Here is a 23528-nt window from a genome sequence, read left to right on the forward strand (position 1 = left end):
CTCTGATAGGAAGTATTTGCCTGTATGGCAGTGATCTTTAGCTTGTATCATAAACAATACGCTTCCTTTCCAGCATTGTTTCTTTGACTTATTGAGCATTAAAACCCTCAATTCTACATGAAATCCTCCTAAACTCTCTAGTCAGAATGTTCTGACTGAAATTCAGAATTAGTCTGAAGTTTTGAACAATTTTCTAGTTATATGTCAATTTCTGCAAAACCAGAGCCAAAGAAGGAGTCTTGGCCTGAGCCTTCCAACCTAGGTGATTCTGTGATTCTGTGATTCCTTTCTTCTTATTATTTGAAAACTTGAGTTGCTCTGGGGGTGTCTGGACTGAATTTGAGCAGCATCCCTTCTAAAATTGGTGCTAACGTGCACTACACAAGAACTGATTGAAAGTATGCCTTTAAATTGGACCCCTTGCAGTTCCAGCCACAGCCTTCTCCTCACATACCCTGTTTAGATGAATGCAGTGTTTTGCCTCGTTTTCCCTTGGTATCTTTTCCCAGCTTCCCTTTTATTACTGGATTTGTGCAGAGCATCTCCATGGAGTTTACCAGGAGCAAAATTAGAAGCTGACGCTTTTCTAAGGAATTCCAAGGACCAGTTCTTCAGCTGGTCTAAAGTGGCATAGTCCCATCCAGATCACTCTAAATCACTGGAAGAACTGTCCCTGTATTGCACATGGTATCCTTACTGTTTGCATTTGATATCATTACAACTTGTGACTGGAGCTTGGGTCTACATCTTAAGATTTTAACTGTGAGCTAATTTATCTACAGTTAGAACAAAACTTGCTGACTGACTCTCTCTCTCTCAAACATGCACACATTCTCTTTCTTTCTCTCTGTAGAGCAGCCAAAATGCAGATGAACTCATCTCCAAAAGCAGACTGTACCTTTGGTGGAGCACTTGGTTCCATCTCAAATTTATCAGGGAATGTTCTGCTGAGGGCCAAGTGTCTGGCATGCATGTAATACTGCAACATAAAAGAGAAACCTTTACAAGTCAAGGAGGACGGTGGATTTACACAGAAAAAAAAGGAACGTAACATGAATATCTTCTCAAAGGTGATGCTAAACAAAGCCTGAACCTGTGTTTAGCTAAAGAGAATCCAAATGGTTTTGCTACCTGTAACAAACACATCACTGTGAAGTAATGAGCTCCAAAGTAGAGCTGAAGCTGGAACAGAAGCTGAATAAGGTTCTTTTAAGTCTAAGGTGTACCAAGTTGGAAAACAGTACTCATCTCAGTCGGTGTAGTTTGGTGTAGAGTGACAGGCATTCTTTATCCCTCAAGACAGAACTGTGTCTTTTTAAAACCAGGAAATTTTACATCTCTAAATATGTATGTGTATATACTTAAACTTTGGGCTCATTCTTGCATACAGAGCATGTGTAACAGTTACAAAGAAGAAACATTTATGAACTTCTGAGGCTTGGCACATAAGAATTTGGTAAAAACATTTGATGGATCCATTATATTCACCAGTCTCCATCACCTGTATTAAAAAAACAGCCTGTGTCAGTCTTATATTGTGTCAGGAGTAATATAAACAGAAAGGATCTCACACAGATACCAAAGCAGAGCAAGGTCCAAAATCATTACAAAACTGATATATATGGATCCTTCCACTCCTTTGCTCCTGTGGACTTAATATTGCTTTGCTATTTCTTAGTAGGTGGTACTGTGGTGTTTTCTATGTCAAATCAAAAACAGTTTTGCCTTTAAGGTACAGATTTAGTTTAGGAGTTCTGACGATCCACAAGACCCAGCAGCCTTTCAGGAAGAATGGATAGAATCAGAGGACCATTAAGGTTGGAAAAGACTTCCTAGATCATCTGGTCCAATCATCACCCTACTACCAATGTCACCCACTAAACCATGTCCCTAAGCACCAGGTCCAACTTTTCCTTGAACACCCCCAGAGATGGTGATGCCACCACTTCTCTGGGCAACCCATTCCAATGCCTGACTACTCTTTCTGCGAAGAAATAGGATCCTTGAAAAGAGTCCAGATGACTTTGGAGCACAAATCTTACTCAGTTAGTGTAGGGGTGCTGTTTTTCTCAGAGGCACAAGCTTTTTGCATTGACTAGCATGAGAGGTACAAAAAACTCAGTGTGATTGGCTTCTGCTCTAACCTATTCAGTTAAGTCAAGTCCCTCCATACCACTGGACAATGGAAGCATTACAATGAAATGTAAAGACGGGCTTTGTCTTTAGCACCTTTGATGGGTGCCTTTCAGAACAGGGGTGCCTCCTTGCAGAGTAGCATGATGCTGAAGACAGACACTGTGTCTGGAGCTTTTAATACCTCTATTAATAGTTTCACACACCCTGCCTAGGTATCTCCAGTCCAACAGATCTGAAAGCCTCTCAGTTCGGTTTCTTTGGATGATCCTCTGGCGACGGGACTGCTGACAAAATCCATACAGGAACTGAGTCAGCTGGTTGCATGATTCATCAGGTGAGCGGAACCTCCTGTCAACTATGTAGATCCCTAAAAGACACAAAAAAGGAGATGAGTTGAATTGAAACTGACCTCTTACATTTCCATTCTACTTTCTGTCACATAGACTTACAAACATTACATGTGTTAGATGTCCTTTTTAATGTTGGGAGGCAGTTGGTTATAACTGGAACATTTGCTACTATTTTGATGGCATTCAAAGATGTAGGGAAATATGTATTTTTTTTTACTTCAATTTTCTTTACCTTTCAAGCTGAAATACAGCAGATTACTCAAAACTTAGAGGCTTTCTTGTTGTTTCTCTTGTGTAAATATATCCAAAAGGATTCAAGATTTTCTCGATAAAGACATATCACTTTTATCTCCCATCATTTTTAAAATACTGGCTGCTTAAAAAATATCTAATGCTTTCCAAGTTTGCACTAGAATTTATAAATGTGGATGGTCAGAATCAGTCTGTAGGACATGGGCTGTGTTTTCAGTACAAATACAAGTGTCTTGAACAGAGACAAGCTAACTCACACACATTAATCAATGCACAACTCTGGCTGAGAGAGGGCAGAGGTAAACTTTGCCTCTGTGTAGTTTGCCAAGATCAATACATTATTCTTGTCCCCAGGGTGTTGGAAAGAAAAGGAGGACAGACTTCAGTTATCTCAATAGATAAGACAGACACACAACTACCTTAACTGAACTGCTTGGTGTTCCCTAGGAATGTATAAGTTACGTCAATGCCCACACCCGTATTTTTGCAGAGAAGAGCAAGTGACCTATGCTCTCTGTATATATATATATTATATATAATATTATATTAATATAATTAATATAATATAATATTATGTTTTATATATATATATATATATAATAATGTCCTGCTGGAGCTCCTGCCTGGCCCTGCCCTGTCCAGTCTACGGGAGCAGCCTTGGGCTCTGTGTGGCTCATGGTGACCTAAGCCCCATGTCTGGCCAGTCTCCATGTGGGATTGCACACTTGACGAAACAGTGCTGGGAACGGGGGAGACCACAGGCCACAGACAGAAGACACATGGGGAGCGAGGAGCAGGACAACACACCCCTTTCCTGGGGACGTGCCACCCTCGATAGGCAAAGTCAAAGGCCAGCACCCATCCAGGTAGAGCAAAGGTAAGAAATACAAGTGCAAACAGCAATGGCCCATCTGGTCAACCACATTCCCCAGATTTGCCACAGCTCACGTGCCATGGTTGGGCATAACAACGTGAGAAAAAGGCAATAGTAAATCTATCCAGGGAAATATAAAGTATTACAAACGTTATGGCGGATGGCATGAAAGCTCTACAGAGGGCTCGAGGCCACATGGCAAATGGCAATGCAACACCAGCTGGCATTACACTACATATCTGTGCCAAAGGAGGTGTTAGTAATCTCATGAATGCCAGTGGTTGTCTTTACGTAGACTGAGGGAAAAGCAAAGAAACAGATGTAATGAAAACCAAAAGGCACGCTCATGCTTTTCATAAACTGGAAACACATTCTACAGGTGGGGTGTGATATAAACAACGTGTCCATGGAGATCCACCAGTTGTGGCTGGGATCTGCATGTACATGCATGTGATCTGACACAGCCTGGCCAGCAGCAGAGACCCTGCAGGTGGCTGCCAGGGCACTGGGGGCGGGGGGAGCTAGGGGGGGGAGGAAGGCAATGGGAAGCCTTGATGGGAAGATGGGAACCCAGTCTGGTTGGTCCCAATAACTTAAGAAAGCATGTGGGAACATAGGAATTGCTGCAGGGCTGTTGGACCGAGGGCTTCAAGGCTGGGAGATAGCGCTGGCAGAGCTCCCCACACCACTAATTGTGGGACGGGTTCTGCTGCTGTTTGAGGGGTCCGGGCAGGAAGTGGGAGGGCAGAGGGTCCGAGCTGTTCCTTGAGAGATCCTGGCAGGGGTGCTGGGTGGAGAGAGAGTCCAAGCTGCTTATTAAAGGATCCTAGCAGGGTGCTGGGTAGAAAGAGGGGCTGTGCCGCTACTCGATGGATCAGGGCAGGGGTGCTGGGCGGGCAGAGGATTCAAGCCGCAACTTGAGGGATCCAGGTGGGGTGCTGGGTGGCTGGGAGGGGGAGGTTCCGTGCTGCTACCTGAGGGATCTGGGCAGAGAGGGTTTGAGCCACTTCTAGAGGGATCTGAGCAGGGGCGGTGGGAGGACACAGGAGCCAGGCCGCTACTTGACAGATCCGGCAAGGGTGCTGGGTGGGCAGAGGGGTAGGAAGAGTGGCTGTGCTGCTACCTGAGGGGTCTGGGTAGGGCTGCTGGGTGGAGAGAGGGTCTGTGACGCTAATTAAGGGACCCCAGCAGGGGTACTAGGTGGAAAGAGGGGTCTACAGCTAATTAAGGGATCCCAGCTGGGGTGCTGGGCAGAAAGAAGGCCTGTACTGCCACTTGACAGACCTGGACTGGGGAGGTGGGAGGGCGGAGGGTCTGTGCCGTTATTTAAGGAGTCACAGCAGGAGTGCTGGTTGGAAAGAGGGGCTCTGTGCCTCTTATGGGATCTGGGCAGGGGTTGTGGAAGGGAAGAGGGGGCTCTGCAGCTACTTGAGGCATCAGGGCAGGGGAGGTGGAAGGACAGAGGGTCTGAGCTGCTACTTGGCAGATCCCAGCAGGGTACTGGTTGGGCAGAGGAGTGGAAATGGTGACTGTGCTGCTACCTGAAGGGTCTGGGTGGAGAGAAGGCCTCTACCACTAATTAAGATACCACAGAAAGGGTACTGGGTAGAGAGGGAGGCTCTGTCTCTACTTGTGGGATCCAGGCAGGGGTGGTGGGAGGACAGGTGGCCTCTGCCACTATGTGTGGGATCTGGGAGATTGGTGGACAGAGGGCTCAAGCCACTTATTAAGGGATCCCAGCAGGGTACTAGGTAGAAGGGGACTGTGCGCTGGGTGGGTAGAGGATCCAAGCCACAGCTTGAGGGATCCAGGAGGGGTACTGGGTGGAAAGAGGGTCCGTGCCGCTGCCTGAAGGATCTGGGGAGGGGTGGTAGGTGGACAGGGCTTGAGCTACTTCCAGAAGGGTCTGGAATTAAAGGATCGTGGTGGGGTGGTGGGCACAAAGAGGTGCTCTGTCACTTGCTACCTCTGGGACTGGGAGAGGGGAGGTGGGAGGACAGAGGGTCCGAGCTGCTACTTGAGGGATCTGGGCAGGGGTGCTGGGTGGACAGAGGGGCTCTGCCGCTAACTAAAGGCTCCTGGCAGGGGTGGTGGGTGGAAAGAGGGTCCAAGCCCCTACTTGTGGGATCTGGGAAGGGGAGGGGGGAGGACAGAGGGTCTGTGCTGCTAATGAAGGAATTATAGCAGGGGTGCTGGGCAGAAAGAGGGACTCAGCCACTACTCAGGTGATCAGGACAGTGGAGACGGGAGGACAGAGGGACCAAGCCACTACTTAAGCAATGCTGGTAGTGGTGTGGATGGAGAGAAGAGCTGTTCTGCTACCTGAGGGATCTGGGCTGGGGTGGTAGGGGACCCACGGACTCTCACTAGCTGAGGGACCCTGGCTGGGGTGATGGGTGGACATAGGGTCTACCCTATAGACCCTCTCTGGGTGGGGAGAGGAGCTCTGTCACTAGTTGAGGGATCTGGGTAGGGGAGATGGGAGGGCAGAGGGTCCATGCTGCTAATTAAGGGATCCCAGCAGGGTGAGGCTCTGACACTGCTTGAAGGATCCCAGCAACAATGGTGGGTGGCGAAGGGCTCAGGGCAGCTACTTGAGGGATCCGGTCGGGGTGTTGGGAGGAAGGGGAGGGTGTGTATGTCTGTCTCTCTGTGGCTGGGGTGCTTGGTGGAGACAGGGGCTCTACTGCTACTGGAGGGATCAGGGCATAGCTGATGGGTGGACTGAGAGTCTGTGCTGCTTATTCAGGGATCCCAGAACAGGTACTGGGTAGAAAGAGGGGCTCTGTGGGATTTTAGCAGGGGTGGTGTGTGAAGAGAGGGTCCAAGCCACTACTTGAGGCACTAATTAGAAGATCCCAGCAGCAATGCTGGGCAGATAGAGGCCCCTGTGCACCCCTGTCCTCTTGCCAGTGGCAGGCAAGGCAGCGTGTGTTGTGGGGTATTTGCCCCCAGACTCTCTGCTGGCAGCCCTGGCAGGGGGGACCAGAGAGAAACCCCCTGGCCCTGGCCTGGGGCAGCACATTGGGTTTACGTGGCAAGGTTTTGGTAGTGGGGGGCTGCAGGGGTGGCCTCTGTGAAAAGAGTCCAGCAGCTGCCCCATGTTAGATAAGGGCCAGTTTCAGCCGGCTCCAAAGGGACTTACTGCTGGCCAGAGCCAAGCCAGTAAGTGGTGTTATTTGTGCCTCTGTAAGAGCAGATTTAAGAAACGGGTGGGGTTGTGCCAAAAACTGCGGTGCAACAGCAGCTAGGAGAGAGAGGAGTGAGAAGCAGCCCTGCATCCCCCAAGGTCAGTGCAGAAGGAGGGCAGGAGGTGCTCCAGGCACGGAGCAGAAGTTCCCTGCGGCCTGTGGAGAGGCCCCTGGTGGAGCAGGCTGTCCCCCTGCAGCCCATGGGTCCTACATAGAGCAGATCTCCACGCTGCAGCCTGTGGAGGAGCCCCCGGTAGAGCAGGTGGATGTGGCCTGGAGGAGGCTGCAACCTATGGAGAGCCCCTGCAGGAGCAGGCCCCAGGCCGGAGCTGCAGCCCGTGGAGAGGAGCCCACGCAGGAGCAGGGGATCTGGGGGAAGCTGCCGCCTGTTGGGGACCCGTGCTGGAGCAGTTTGCTCCTGATGGATGGACCCCATGGTACAGACCCATGTTGGAGCAGTTCTTGAAGAATTGCTTGCGTGGGAAGCCCACGCAGGATCAGTTTGGGAAGGACTGCATCCAAGAGAATGACCGTGAAGGAGCAGCAGAGGTGAAGCATCAGGGACTGACTGCAGCCCCCAAGTCCCCTGCGCCACTTTAGGGGGAGGAGGTGGAAGAGAGTGGATGGGGAGAAGGTATTTTGTAGCTTGTTTTCTAAAAAACAGCATTACCTCAAGAATTTCCAATTATGGAAAGTGTGCTTCAAGGGTTAAGTAAGACTATATTAATGCTTAATTCAAGACCTGGTTAGATGAGGCCTTGAGCAACCTCATCTAGTGGGTGGCATCCCTGCCTATGGCAGGGGGGGTTGGAACTAGATGATCTTTGATGTCCCTTCCAACTTGAGCCATTCTGTGATTCTATGAAGTGCTAGGAGACTCTATGCTTCTATGATTCTAACTGTTTTTTGCAGCTCTGAATGTATTCCCCCAGTGAACTGCATTGCAATGGTGAAAGCATGAAAGTGAGAAGTTGAAGCACTGTTGCTATGCTTTTTGATTTCCTAATGCAGATTTTTGATTTCCTAATACTATTATGATATGGTGTTAAAAAAAAAAATTACCATAAGCAGCTGGGTCAGCAACATGTTCCTGCATAAAACAGCCGAATCCAGAAAGGTTTGTGGTCACACTGGGAATGCCCATCACAGTACATTCAGCTGCCAAAAGAAACAGACAAAAAGTGTTTCAGGGCAGTATGTTTTGAATGATTTTACCCTGAGAGAAAAAAAAGAAAAAGAAACAGGCTGACAGAGGTCCCATAAAACTAGAGCTGCTCTGAAAATGACAAGGGAAAACTATTATGCTTTGTTGTGGATTTAGAGGAAAAGAAAAAAAGAAGAAAGAAAAAAATGGAATTTTAAAGAGAAAATTTTGCACTGTGAAATTAGCCTCATGTTTCCCAGCAGCTAAACTGAAAACTTTCTGGGAGTCCATGTTCAAAACAGAGAATCCCAACATATGGTCTAGACTGTTTGTTTGGAGTTAAAATTGAAGCCTGTTATACACAAATGTTCATTAGGTGTTCATGACTATTTGGAAAATTGAATCACTTAGTTGCATGAGCAGGTTAAACTTTGTATTTTGATATTCATTGTTTGTAAACTGATCCCTATAGCAACAACAAAGAAAGCATCATTAATTTAGGATTGCTTTCAAAGTAGGTGTGGAACCAGTATCATAAAATTATAAAATGTACACATCTTTTGTAGTTATTTCTGTCATTGCTGTGAGCAAGAATAACTATTTACTCAGGTTTAAAGAGTTTTTTGCTGATGAAATTAAACCTATCCTATGGTAGCAGGCAGATAAAATAAAATACTCTAGTCTTTGACATGCTGAAAGCCGTCTACACGCCGTTCATTCATATGACAACAAAGCTGGTGTCTATAAAACAGAGCTATAAATCCACCTAAAAACCACCATTTTTTGTTTCTCGGAGAATTAAGTGGGTATATCAACAAAGAGAATAATTTTTGCAATAAAAGAAAGAGAAGCTATTCTTTTAACTAGCATAAATCACAGCTTTCCTCAAAACTGTTAACAGTCTAACTTTTCTGGCTGGGCTACTTCAAAGTTACCTGGTTGTCACATTTTCTTTATACTTTAGCTGAGACTTGAACAGGAAGAGAAATTGCCGGAATGCAAGACCGTTGTCTTAGCTGGAATTAGATAGGTCTCTTACTTGGAGAGAAATAGCTCTGGAGAATGATCAACTTTGCAAAAATTTTTATTCTGATTCATTGGCTTGCAGCAAATGCACTTCAGAGGAGCGTCTAAACTTTTAGATGTGTATCGAGATTACAGAAGATATTTTGGAGGACATAAAAGACACCTAGTATTTGATCTTCACAAGTATTCAAGTTTATAGTTTGCACTGATTTCATTAGATGTTAAGTGCCTTTTGTAAATTTTGGATTTTTAACTTTCTTTTTTTTTAATGTCAGAAACTATAAGCTTTCTGTATTTTTAGAAACTTCCCTTTAAATCTGTGATATTCACCATCACTTTATGTGTTTGTGGTAAATATCTTACATACGGTGTTACATATGTCTATCAGACTTAATTGCTATCTTGAATTAAATCCACTGAAGTATGTCTGCTGGTAGCAATGGAGTTGTTGCTTTAAGTTTTTCAATATGCATATTCCTCTAAATCTTCTTTTAAAATACCTGAATCAAGTTAAAAATTAAGTTTAATTTTTTTTCTAAAGCCACAGAAAATCAAAAGATTACATGTTAGTATGGGAAAGGGTCCAGCGCAGGGACAAATTTGAGTAGTTGTCAGTCAGTAGATGCCATTTTATACCACCTGGCCCCCAAATTTTGCCAGCAGTAAGACCTTTGCACTGCAGAGGAAACAGAGTCAAAAGAGTTTTTTCAGCACTCCAGAAGAAACTGGCTGTAAAGCTACTCTGCATCAACAGAATGTGTATTCATCTTTGGTACTAGTTAAATGTACAGATTGCCTACCTGGAGTGTAACCCCAGGGTTCATAGTATGATGGAAACACACCCAGGTGACAGCCTCTAACAAACTCCTCATAGTCCAAGGGCAGCAATGGGCTGGTTGAAGAAAGAAACTCTGGATGTAGGATCACCTGGATATTCAAAACTTACATTAGAGGTGAAAGGAAACTACCAATACATTTTAATTATCAATATACTTAAGCAGTTTCTTCACTCTTGTCTTTTCCTAAGTACTTGGACAACACTTCCTCTGTCCATCCTGTTACCTAATTCAGTTCCCACACTAAAATACATTATCTTGTAATGAACTCACATGCATGGGTCTTGTCCTGGAAATAATATTGATAATGAACGGTATTTTCTGGACAAGTCTTTGGCTTTATCCTTCCTGATCAAAAAAGACCATGCACATGGTGAATTATGGCTAAGGCTGTGACATTTAGCAATTCTAAATTGGTTCTCTTGGTTGGCTGTTCCAAGATACAGACAGAGTACAGGGATGTCTTGTTCTAGAGGAGGCCTCATGAGGACACAGCACTCCTGAGCTTTCAACTGAAATATAGGAATGCTTATGGTATTCAGAGGGTCTTTTAAGAACTGAAAGAATTTTGAAACCAGGCATATTATAACCCGATCATCACAATCCTGTGCCTGGGCTAACTCATCTTGCTGAAAGACAAAGCTTATTAGTTTAGGTTAACGTCCCTCTTCCAGGACCCAAGCTAATTTATTTGCATGACTCTGTTCAGCCTGGTGTTACTGCCCCATATTCCACTGACAGGTAAAGAACCTTGTGTAGGCTGTCCAGTCAGCTCTGGTAGAAAGAAGTATGAAGGAAGGGTTTAACCTCTGGGCCTTTATTCCCCAAATTAACATACTTCAACCATTATTCCACGTCAGGGATATGCCTTTATTCTTAATAACGTAGTCATGCTACTCACTTGCATAAATCAACACGAGTGTATTCAACCAGTAAATGGCCTGTAAACTTCTCATATGCAAGCTTATTTGATCCCACTGATTCAAGTAAGATTTTCCATTGGCATCACTGTTTTTTTCACATGACAATTGTGTGGACGTGTCATACGTGTCTCAAGATGACTTTCTCTTTCAAGTTTAGAGAACTTTTATCGATACATTCAGCTCATTTAGTATACATTCTGTTCAAGTAGTAGGTAATTTTCCAGTGGTAATGCCAGTTTTGTACAACCTTTCCAGTCAAGTTTGCTGAGAAGCAGGAGGAGGTATCTGCAGTGTTATACACAATCTGCTTTCTAATGACTTCAAGCTGTTAGTTCTGAGTAATTTTTTAATACATTTATACACAGTGCCTCCTTCTACGCTACATTTGTTACGTCTTGTATATTACTATCATATTACATTCTCAGAGCTCACTGGAGACACGTGCTTAGTAGGTATAAAGTTAAGCCATGAAGAAGCATACTAGGAAGTCGAGGAAAATGGTAATGCAGTTATCCTCATGAGGATAGCATACTGGGAACAAGAGATATATCATTGTCAGAGATACTACGCACCTGACTACCAAAAGAATGTTTGGAAGAGGAAAAAATTGCAAGAAGAGATAGCCATAGTTAACGGAGAAAATGCCACAGACTGCCAGACCAAAAAAACTTTGACAGACCTGTGGAAGTTGGAGCTGATCATTTCTGTGGTCTGGCAAACATACATGGAAGTATAGGAAAGAATTTATTTACATAAGTTTAGCTTCAGCAATTGAATTAAACATGAGCACAGCATGAATAGGAAATATTTCTGGTCAGGATCAGAATCCTGGTTAGCTTTTACAGCAAATGCTGAGCATCAGGGCGCTGTTCTTAATACAAGAACCAATACTCAGAAATAGCTGTGCTGAAACTCTAGACCTCCTGTTTTGAGCAAATTAATCTGTTACAGAGTTTAACATCCAGGTGCAAATAACCTATGGTACTTTCTGGATGTCAGGGGTAGATTCAGTAGTTCCTTGTTCAGCACAGGATGCAGCAATGAAAACAGTCAAATCCCTAGCATTAGATTTCTGATTTGAAATTAACTTAATTAAACAGCAACTGAGGATATCTGTAAAGTAACTAGTTATTCCTGGAAAGGGAGGAAGAGGGAGAAGTACTCTAGTAGTATATTATTGTCCCTCTATCAAGAATTTGACTGTGCTTCCCATGCTAATGATCCAGACTGACTGTTTAAAAAAAAAAAAAAAAAACAATTTTGTATCTAAAATTGAAATGACAGAATGTACCTTTACTCTGTCTGTCCGGTTATTGAAAAGGCCAATGCGTCGAATGGTATTGAGGATTGGATCATTGCCATCGTCAATCATGTTGTGGGTGGTCACTGGAGGCAGACAATGTCGCTAAAAAGAGAAAAGGCAATATATGAGGGGCAAAACTGCTGGCAACGCATCCTGCTATCATTATCTAAGGTTAGTGGAAGACACTGGGAGATTTTGCCATTGATATGGATAGGTTTTTACCCTTTCATTTTAAGATAAGAAAGTTGCAATCATACAATGTACTCTCCTGTATAAACCAGGCTACAAATGAGACCATAAAAGCTGTCAGAGCTTCATTTACCTCAAAATTAATGTATTTGTACTGACTTTCAGAAAGGCCTACCATTTAGTTTTAATTGTTTTTAGTGGTAGACGGTTGACTTTACTCATCTCTGCTTAAGAGATTGATTTTACAGATTTTATAAAATTGGAAGAATCCATGCTTCAGGAACAATGCAAAGACTTTGCACTTTATACAAAACAGAAGGATTAGGAAACCTGCATGTGACTGGGGGAAGATATATGGATTTACCAAAATAATTATTTTGGGTTGTACTGTCATTAAAAACAATCACAGAAGACCTTTAAATGTTACCAGTGGGAAGAATATTTGCTGAATACTTCTTCAAAGTATGCATATGACTATGTGTCACATACAATCCTTGTACGTAGTCATGCTTACCATCCACAATAGATGTTTGTGTAAACAGTATGTTTTCTGACCTGAGTTGAAAAGATGGCTCTTTTCATAATGGTTATATCATCCCGGTCAAGAATCTTGTTCAAGTCTGGAATTTCTCCTCTGCAGAGGCAACACAGAGCCTACTTTACCAAATGACTTACTATCAGTCTTTCTGACAACTAGAATTATGAGCTTACATTAAAGTTGCATTAAAAAAATGAAGAAACAGCAAATGAAGTCTGTTCTGAAGTCTGCTGATGTCAACATGAATCTTTCCTCAGTTTTCATGGCCCTGCTATATTTCCTACATTTTATTCTCTTATACGCTTGCTGTCCTTCCAATTAGCTTCCCAAAAAGCTAGAATTATTATTATTTTTTCTGTTTTTCAGTCACACCTTATTTTTGCTGAAGCTCCAGTCCTCCCAGCTGTGCTGTGGGTCACTCACTTCCAGCTCACATAATCTGTCTTTTGAAAGGGTGTGAACAATCCACTAATCCATACTTGTCTCTGGTGATTTTTTAAGCTGAGGTAGATTGTTTTTGTCAGTGAGTAAGCCTCAGTGCTACTTAAACATCCCCATGTCTCTTAAGACTCCACAGTAGGATGCTAGTATGTTTTTTTTTCTCTGTAATTTGCCTGTCATACAAGTATCCTGTTTACAGCATAGAACATCCCATATCCTTCACGATCAAAATTTCTTACACAAAGAGTAGAAGCACAAGTACATCACAGGTAAACCAGATGAATATGTGGGTTTGCAAGGCAGAGCAAAATAACCTACACACTCACTTTAGCAAGGCATTGTAGAGTTTCTTTCCAAACTTTTCTTTCACAGATTGTGCAGTGTCCCTAGGAAAATAAATAGATTTATGTATAAACACGAGATCCAGGACAAAGAAAAAAAGAGATTCCTGCTGCTGGAAATTAAATTGTGCTTTTGTGTATATTGATGGAACCAAGAATGCAGAAACAGACAGAAGTCTCATTCTCAAAGGTCTTTTACCTGACCAACAGCCATACTGACAGATTTCAGTGCAACTGAGGTTATGATCTGCCTCCAATGATGGACAAACTGCTAAAGCCTGAAGCAGAACTCAACAGTGATTACTTCCAACACTTTGATCAGTAGACCACACTTTATCTCAGCTATGAAAAGAGAGCATTTACATGACTCTTAAGTAAAGAAACATAATAATTGACATTGGATACTAATCAAGACTCAGAGGTTCCCAACTTAACATGACTTTATGAAAGATGTAAGATATAAGAGGTAAATAAATAAGGATTTTAAAGCAAGCTTTTTCCTTCCCTTTCAGACCCGTTTCTTAACTTAAAGACTTTTGAAAATAAGAGTTCGACTAACAAGTAGTTTGACAAAAAATAGTTTGCAAACAAACACACAAAAAACTTCCTGAAAAGCTCGGGCTATGTTTTAAGCCAATAATAATACCCAGAAGTGTTATATTTTAGTTGAGAAAGAACACCAGCAAACAGCTATTCTAAATATAAAGAACCATTTATATTATCCTATCCCTAGATGAAATAACTTGAAAGTACAGATGAAAGTGCTGTTTAAAATATAGCGCACACACGCTCCATTTGACTAAAATGCTCTCTTTCATGGGACTTTTCCTTCTTTCCTACATTCTAAGAATTAGATTTTGGGCTAAGACAAAACTTGTGAAGTGAAATCCTAAACTTCACCAAGCTGAAAATTGACATACTAATTTTTAGTTGCTCTCTCCCAGCTCACAAAGATACAGTAGTGGATGAGTTAATTGTGGATGAGTCATAAAGCAGATAAATGTCAAAACAAATTGATCCAAATCTCAGTAAGCTAGTCCCCTCATAACTGTGTTTTCTTTGACTCATGCCATGAGCAATCTCCAAAACTTAACTCAGATAGGATATGCTGCTGTTTCATAAAGAGAGGAAAAAAGGGATTTATATATCCCAGATCAGCCATCATCTATTCCTCAATAACTGCCAATATCTTCTAGTATTTAAGTTCTGTGACATCCTTAAAATTAACTAAAATTATTATTAACACTGATATCAGGTGGTTTTATCCACCAACTCCAGATGCTGACCATGACAATTCTTCATGTGAGGGCACAAAGACTTTTTTGCTTTTCACAGAACACAGTGGGAAGAATAGCTGGAAACAGCATTTTTTTGCATGATTTCACATCTTTAAAGTTACCTTTACTGTTACCATTGCACCTGCATTACTGAGTACCAGAGAAACAACCATGTAGTAGAGACACAACAGGGAAAAACCTTTTCATGTTTTATTTAAATAAACTTTACTAATATATCATATATTATTTATTTAACATATATCTGTTAATATACCTTTAATATATACCTTTAATATACCTGTTGCACTGTATTCAAACATTACATACTTTATATCAGAAACACAGTAGAAGCAAAAATGGCTTGTTGCAAGCATGGCTGTTTCTCACCGTGCTTACATTATATTCCTGCAGTTGACTCAGAGCCAGATCCTGGCCCTATGACAGCAGTGACTTCACTTGAATTCACTTCAGGATTCAACAGTATTTCCATCTGAATAGCCAGTTCCTGCATATAGAGGTCTCATTAAAAACTCTGGCTGTGTTACCTCACTTCAGCCATCTACAGTTAAAACCAGTTGTGTAGACCCTCCACATATCAATCAATGGTGACAATCAATTTCAGAGGATGATTCCCTTCACTCATCTTAGACTCTTCCTGAGGTGGTATAGGACGAATCATGATCTGGAGAGAACCACCACTCTCTACTAGCAGTGAAGGCAGCTCAGATGTATTGCTTTTAGGAAGCCACAGATGAGCAATTAATTTCACCCTCTACCTTTTTGGCACCTGTTTCCAGAGTGGTAACCAGGTAGAATGTTTCCTGTAAGTCTCCCAAAATTGCTGAGAGATGACTATGGAGATAATCTAGAGAGTAAATAGATTTTTCCTATTTGTCGTCTTTTCAGATACAGCAAGAGCTAAATAAGTTCAACCACCCATGTTAAACTATTTCTGTCACTGCTCCTGTGCAGTTTTAGTATCCACTAATCAAGGGCTTCAATCTGTTTACTGATATCCAGAAACTCAACCAGAGGTGATCTGGAGGCAGATAAGAAGATAAGAAGAAAGACAGTATCCTTCTCTTACGCAATGCTTTTTATCTACAAATCTCTATGTCATTTAGATTTCTATAACTTTATAGAACTGGCATCAGAAAGAGGTGTCTCATCACAGTGAGACGCAGGCGTAAAACCAGAAGCTAGGTCTTGTGGGGTTTAGTCCCATACCTTAAGGATCAGCTTCCTTAATTCTGCAGCAGTTTAACTGCTCTAGCCACCTGATAAGGTGCCCATGTTCACTTCCCTGCTTAGATCTGTAAATACGCAGAGTGAAATGACATTTTTCACTTTTTTGTTTAATTTTTGTTTGTTTTAATTTTTTCAAAATGCATGAAGAATAATATAAATATAATATTTAATATAATTCTTTATAAATTTGACCCTGAAAGTTTCAGTCTGAAAGTACCTAACAACATGTCCCCTCCTGTGCAGAATCACATAGCCACTAAAGGGAGGTGAGTTTACAGCTGCATGTTGAGTTCTGCACCTGAGTTGCTTTTTTTGTTTGAAGTTGTAAAATGAAAAACTGTTAAACTGAGGACTGTGACAGTTTTTGCTTTGTAATTGCAAGTTTCACCACTTGGGTCTAGCCATCACTCATTGTAAGCTATATAGAAAATTACGCACAATTGATATCAACTGTTATTTTTCTGCTGGATTAGACAGAACACTTTCCATATTTCTTAATAAGAGAGCAGATGTAATTAGGTAGTTTTTTTTCACCACTTATGGCAGAGAAGCTCACTCTAGTAAATTAGCAAGCAGTCCTTATTTTGTGGCAGCTCAATGGCAAGTCCAAAGGAAGAAACAGAACAAATCCAGAAGACTAGGTTTTCTAGAGCATTTGACTTTGTCACTACAAACCAGGTACTGGCTGCTACCTTGTTAGAAAGGATGACAAGAAAATTTCACTAAAAATAACCTAGAACAACAAAATATGTAATTTACCCTTATTTATCATTCCCATCTCTTTCATCCCCACAAATACATTCTAGTTACTCACAATCCTCAATTTTAGCAGAGCAAAAGAAAGCATTATTCTTCATCAGAAACATTTGCATGTCTCCTTAATTAACCACATAAGACCTTCAGTGACAATGGTAATTACCAGAGCTGCTTCCGGACTGCTTGTCCTTTCAGGGTTTCCACATTGAAATTGTTTGTCTTTGCTGGCATAATGAAGAACACGACAACCGTAACATCACTCTTATGTACCTGCATGGACATGAGACAGAGAGAAAAAGATAATCTCACCACAGGGTATCATTGCCCACTTTAACACTAAGGATTAGTCACAGCAAAACTAAACACACTTTGATTAGTTATCCAGGAAGGCTCTGATCTGATTACTCTCCCTTCAGCTGTGAAGGTTTTGTCCAGTCAGAGGTATAGCTGAAAACAGATATAGGTAAACAGATGTCAATTGCCAAGTTCCAATTTGGGCAATATGGATCTCCCTGACTTCTCATGGCTTAGGGACCACAGCTTAGGATGTGAAAATAAACAGCAAAAGTTAAAAATTCTACACAGATTTTCTCATGTGACATAAATTTGGTTGGCTCAAAGGGGTGAGAAATTAGTTTACTAGCTGGGGTATGGCCAGCCACGGGGCAAGGGATTCCCTACAGCCAACAGAACTATCTTCCATAGTAATACTGCCTCAGATGAATGTTCTGAAAGAGATGTTATCAGCAACCACTGTGTACCTGAACTCCTAGCACAAAATCTGCTAGACACACAAAGAACTGCTAGTAACTTCTTGATCATCTCTCACATCCACCTCACTCGAAAGGCAAAAACTACATGACAAAAAAACCTGACACTTTGGTTATAGGGAAACTCCTCACCGGGAGCAGAATGAGGTTTACTAATGTCAGCAACTCTTTAAAGAAAGCTAAGAGTAAACTATGTTCAGAGCTGTAAAAACTAAATTATTTTTAATTGCCCCCCCTCTAAACTTTAGACACACAAACATGCTGTTAGCACACCTTCTCTCAGATTGAAGTATGGGAAAATGTGCAGTACAAAATAATAAGATTAATCTATCATTTTAAGATTCCTCTTTTCCCTTTCTTCAGGGCAGATCCAAAATCCATTATGCTATTATCTCAGCGTATATTAACAATCTGCCATAACATTGACATATCAGTCAAGTGTTTTAGTAGTAAAGGAAAATGACTTTATACTGTAAAATAACTTCATCCAATGCTATGTATTTTTGAGGTTCAGGCACACTGCTGGAGACTTGTTCAAGAAGCACTATAATTCTCAGACTCACAAGTAGTACAGGTTATTCTGCTGTTCCCAGCCAAATCATCTCTCCTGAATTAATGACAGAGCAAGTGTTCTTTGGAACAGTAATACAATAAAGCCATGTTCAGCTAATGGGAGAAGCAAGCCCCGGTACACTTCTAGAGTACTCTGGAAAACTAACCTCAGTTTCTGTTGATTTTCCATCAACGTAGCTGCTTGTTATTTGTTTCGCATCAGTCATCAGATAAAATAATAGAATGCTGCAATAATTGCTTAAGCAATTCTTTCCTTCTTACCATGCAAGACCTTCTATGTTATCAGCATTTATAGTTCATAGCTGTGTAAATGGCACTAAAAAGTAGCTATTTTTGCACAGCATTGCCAAACAACAAAACACAGGTATTTGGCAAAATTGTGGAGGAAATCCTTAAGTTATATGAGATGATCTGTTGTGTGAGTGGATTAGTATTTCCAGGAAGCCCACGGGCTCCAATGACATTCTAATAGAAGGCGGCAGTAGAACAAGTGTACTTAGGGCCTTGAACACCAGTATTTTGTCAGCCCTGCTGACAATACTGTACCAAGGTTTTATTCAGATTTTCCACATCATTTAAGTGATAAAGTACAAAAGAGAGACTGGGACAACAGACAACTGAACCTATTCTTGTGAGATGACTGAAAACTGATCAGCCTTTTTTTAAAAAAAAAAAATATATTTATTTATTTATTTATTTTTAATATAGTCCTTGTGACACATCTGGAGATGTTTTCAGTGACCTCAATTGCAGAAGGTACATACTCTGCTCTTTGATCATGACAAGGTCTAGGTTTCTTCTCCATTAAAGTACTCAACAAAGAAATTAAGAAACATTGCATTCATTTTTATCTAGGAAAACAGAAGTATTGAGCAGTGACTGGCCTCCCCATGCTCACTCATCAGGACATTGTTGTACTTGGAATTTTAATGCAAGATTCCCATCCAATATGATAATAGTAGTCAAAAAAAATCACGGTCAGGTTCTAATCAATTATGTGATTGCATTAAAAAAATATTTTTAAGTTGCATCATTACAGAATGATTTTGTATTTGCCTTCTCATAAGTACACCTTCAGAGCAAATTCTTTAAGCATATTTTTAGTATTTTTCTTTAATAAACAAGGGTCGTAACCACAGATTAACTTCTTGAACTATGTAATTAATTATTTTTAAGCAACCTGAGAGTGTTGTATGTTCTGATGATTCAGGGAGAAAGCTTTATGAAAACTTTGAATATCCCATAATTATTTTCCTGTAAACCAGAGCATTGCATGGAAATTCTTGCATGTCACTTCCATAGTAAGGTAAGGTTGAGTGTAAGATCTACTTTTTCTACATTTTCAGAAGCTTTCTTACCCTCAGCAAAAAGTTTAATCTTGATAAGGCTTCTAGAAACATATCAGCTCCTTTGTTGGAAAATTCGTATCTCCCAGCAATGAAGAAAAATAATGTCTTTTCAAGACTGAAGTCAAGGTGGCTGAAAACAAGCAAACAAACAGACAAGCACAAAGTGTTTTTCAAGATGTAATCATACAAAACACACAACAGCTTTCTATTCTGGAGGAATTTATTATCTCGAGAAAATAATGACAAAGAGGCTTTTCTTTAAATTACGGTGACTATCTTAATCTGATAAACTCTATCTTGGGTAAATAATTGAAAAAACAAACAAACAAACAAAAAAGACCTTCTGCCTGATTCCATAAGATGTTAAACAGGGCTAGAGCTGGTGTCTGAAATTTCTTCAGCTTCTGATTGAGAAATCCCAGACAGATATTTGACTAAGTTGGTAATATTTCACCTCCATTATGAAGTATTTGTTATTCTTCCTGGTTTTTTTTGTTTGTTTGTTTTTTTATATTGGTGGTGGGTTTTTTGTTGTTGTTGTTTTGTTTTAAATAGTGTTGGACAACCATTGCTAAATTTTGAAAAGTAAAAGCATACCCATAGAAATGACCTCGAATGAACTCTTGGATCCTAGCCTTGTACATGGAATGCAAATTCTGAAACTCATGCATTGCTGAAAATTTCTTAATGTTCAAGCCATTTGGGGTGACAACATCTGGAAAAGCAGAGAAAAGGCAGAGGTAGACATCTTCAGAGTCAGAGAAATCTTTAAGGAAAGAACCAGCATGTCTTTCAGTGTCAGCATGTGAAGAGTTAACAGTCTTATTACTCATAGCTAGAGAACAGCACTGCCTAACACAATGCTTTCCACCAGTTTTCTCCTCAGAGCTATTGCATGTGGTATTCCATTGTCTACAGCATTGAAATGGCTTTGTATCATTTTGACCTGTACTCTACATTAGCATAGACCCTGCTGGATAGAAAGGTCCCTTTTGCCCTATCAGGACTGAAATTATGCCTCCATTTGATCATTTTTTGTTCAATACATCCTTTACCTCTTTAATCTCGACATCACTGTTGCCTGCTTTATTACTATACATTGAAAGCTCTTGAAAGCAGAAATTGTGCCATACTATGCACTTGTTCACTGCATGGCAAAACAGTCTGTTCTATCCAGACTTCTGAGGATTTACCAGAAAAGAGAGTATCAGAAACCTTTCTGAAGGGACCACCTTTCAATAAGCTGTTGGATTTCTCCTTCAAATAGCCACAGAATATTATGTTTTACACTTTTATGGCAGCTCTTCTCAAAGATACCAAAGCATCTTGCAGTTAAAATTTGCTCATTTACGGTACCTTCTAAGTTAGAGTTATGGATAGGTGCAGCTTGTTCCAGCCAACACTGAAATTCAGTCACCCTTCACCTTTCTGGCACAGCACACCAGCTATTTAAAGGCTTGCCCTAAATCTAGTTAAAGTAAATGGAAAGAATGTCATTTTCTTGCCTTTGAGTTCATTTATTAAAACTGTGTATGGAAAAGAAAGCAGGGCCAGTACCTTCACAGTAACACAGCTGACTTCAGTAGACTGACACTAGATTATGCCAGAGATTCTTCAAATTCAAAGAATCTTCAAAGAAGGAAGAAACTAATTATTAGACGATGCACCAGTGTTGATTTCATACTTGTTCTCCTGGCAAGTGTCATCAGGTGTCTAGTAACCACAATTATCAGCTGTAGTCATTGTTAAAGCTTTATGTATCATCCAAATGACCTTCAGTAAAATACTATTCCCTACCACTTCTTCATGCAAAAAAAACCCCAGCATCTCCTTTGATCTCAGTGCATATAGTTAACTGTCCCCATTCACATCAAGGTTACTGTTAGGAGCACTGTCTCTTGCTTGCCACTTAATACAGGGCTTGAAGTTATTGCCATTGTGGTCTTTCAGTCAATGATGTCTGACATTCATTTTTTTTCTGTTCCTTCCCCTCAAAAGCAGAGGTTTGCATGTGCCTATAGCATTAGGCATCTGACCTAATACAAACTGTCTTTTATTTCTGGGGACACTCAAGATGACATCTTTAAAACATCCAAGGCTCCTTTGGCTGAATACATAGAATCACAGAATCATTTAAGTTGGAAAATACCTCTAAGATCATCTAGTCCAACCTTTAACCTAGTACTGACAAGTCCACCACTAAACCATGTTACTAAGTTCTACATCTACACATTTCTTGAAGACCTTCAGGAATGGGGACTCAACCACTTCCCTGGGCAGTCTATTACAATGCAGCACAACCCCTTTGGTAAAGAAATTTCTCTTAATATCCAACTTAATACTCCCCTGGCACAACTTGAAGCCATTCCCTCTAGTCCTATCACTGGCTATATGTGAGAAGAGGCCGACCCCCAGCTCCCCACACCTTCCTTCCAGGTAGTTGTAGAGAGCAATAAGGTCTCCCCTGAGCCTCCTCTTCCCCAGACTAAACAACCCCAGTTCCCTCAGCCGCTCCTCACAGGACTTGTGCTCCAGGCCCTTCACCAGCTTTGTAGCCCTTCTCTGGACACGTTCCAGGGCCTTGATGTCTTTTTTGTACTGAGGGGCCCAACACTGAACACAGTACTCAAGGTACAGCCTCACCAGAGTATAGCACAGGGGGACGATCGCCTCCCTGGTCCTGCTGGCTACACTATTCCTGATACAAGCCAGGATGCCATTGGCCTTCTTTGCCAGCTGGGCACACTGCTGGCTCATGTTCAACTGGCTATCAAACAATAACCCCAGGTCCCTTTTCTTATCAAGATCATTTAAAATAAGTTCAATCAGTTCTCCATATGCTGTCCAGTATACTTGCCTGACCTTTTTCAGGCAAATGTCATGGCCATTTTTAATGACTTCCTTGAAATTTACTGTCTACTTTAGCAGTATTTCTATTTCCCTTCCAGGTAAATGATCTCGGATAACTCTTTACCTTATAAAGTGTCTTGGGACTCTTTATGTTAAATGGCAGTAGATAAAAATACAACCTTTGTTAGTAACCATGAAACACCAAAAATTTTGATGGATTTCTCTTGAAATAGCACATTTCAAACTGAAGACCAGCATTTACCAGAAATTTTTGCTTGTTAAGCTCCAGATATTGATTCTCAGTGACAAGAAAGGAGAGTTTTGGTGACACTAACAAGAAATCTTGAGTTCTTCTTGCTTTCTGCTGCCCATAACCAGAGAACTACAGTGGATCTACTCTGACCAAAGCCCTGTGTGGCCTGATATGAGCATTTCATCAAAAGAGCTGAAACACCCTCCATCTCTCCTTGTGTTTACCAACAGTGTATCTTCTCCTTCCTCTGAACTACTTCTTATTCAGCATGGGAGAACTGGCTCATGCAGGACTTAGCTTTGATACTCTAACTACTTTCAAGCTCTTCCCAATAAAATAAGAATCATTGATGGGGGTATTTCTGGCCAGTTTCCAACCACTGTCTGGTATTTATTAATCAGTGAGTTTTGGACATTCTCACCCAGCAGCAGCAGCCTGTATATCACCCACTCCAATGTTCTTTGATTCAAATGCAGCTCCATTTACCCTTTAATCAGGAATGGGGCTTGATCTGTCTCTTAAGCCTTTGCGGTACAAAATAAGCATGGTTTCTCAAAGCATTAATTTCACTATTTCTGCTCAACATACAATAATATTTTGAATATGTGTGAAGAAATGTACCCTTGCCCTAGTGAAAAAGTGATGAAAGAGGGCTTTGTTCCTGTTTTAAGTGTGGGGTTCTTTTGTTTTCTTTAATATATTAAAGATATTTTTGTTTTAAAATCATCCCAAGTAGGTGAAATCAGAATGATTTGACTTCTGTATTCACAGGAAAGAAACTGGCATTGATTTAAGTAATAACAGTACAGTATGATGTTTTCTTTGGATAAATTGCAGAGTTTCAGGGTTGACTCACTTTTTCAGAATTTACTCCTGTGGCTTTGATCAAATATATGCAGCTTCAAAGT

General features: G+C 41.2%; 1 protein-coding gene across 4 annotated transcripts in view; it reads right to left on the reverse strand.

Moving 5' to 3' along the window:
• Positions 1–23528, reverse strand: part of GYS2 (glycogen synthase 2) — a 49547-nt gene that overhangs the window by 1092 nt on the left and 24927 nt on the right. For 2 of the 4 annotated variants that reach the window (XM_080585752.1, XM_080585754.1), the window contains 10 exons: positions 20115–20232; positions 19527–19647; positions 16989–17095; positions 13530–13589; positions 12780–12858; positions 12024–12137; positions 9774–9900; positions 7866–7961; positions 2318–2503; positions 899–999 (listed from right to left, as the gene is read on the reverse strand). In XM_080585752.1, the coding sequence (XP_080441878.1) occupies positions 899–999; positions 2318–2503; positions 7866–7961; positions 9774–9900; positions 12024–12137; positions 12780–12858; positions 13530–13589; positions 16989–17095; positions 19527–19647; positions 20115–20232 (1109 nt within the window). The remainder of the gene's footprint in view (positions 1–898; positions 1000–2317; positions 2504–7865; positions 7962–9773; positions 9901–12023; positions 12138–12779; positions 12859–13529; positions 13590–16988; positions 17096–19526; positions 19648–20114; positions 20233–23528) is intronic. The other 2 variants (XM_080585753.1, XM_080585755.1) reach the window with 1 other exon arrangement.

The sequence above is a fragment of the Anser brachyrhynchus genome (assembly GCF_964034855.1).
Source record: "Anser brachyrhynchus genome assembly, chromosome: 1".
In the NCBI taxonomy this organism is placed as follows: Eukaryota; Metazoa; Chordata; class Aves; order Anseriformes; family Anatidae; genus Anser; species Anser brachyrhynchus.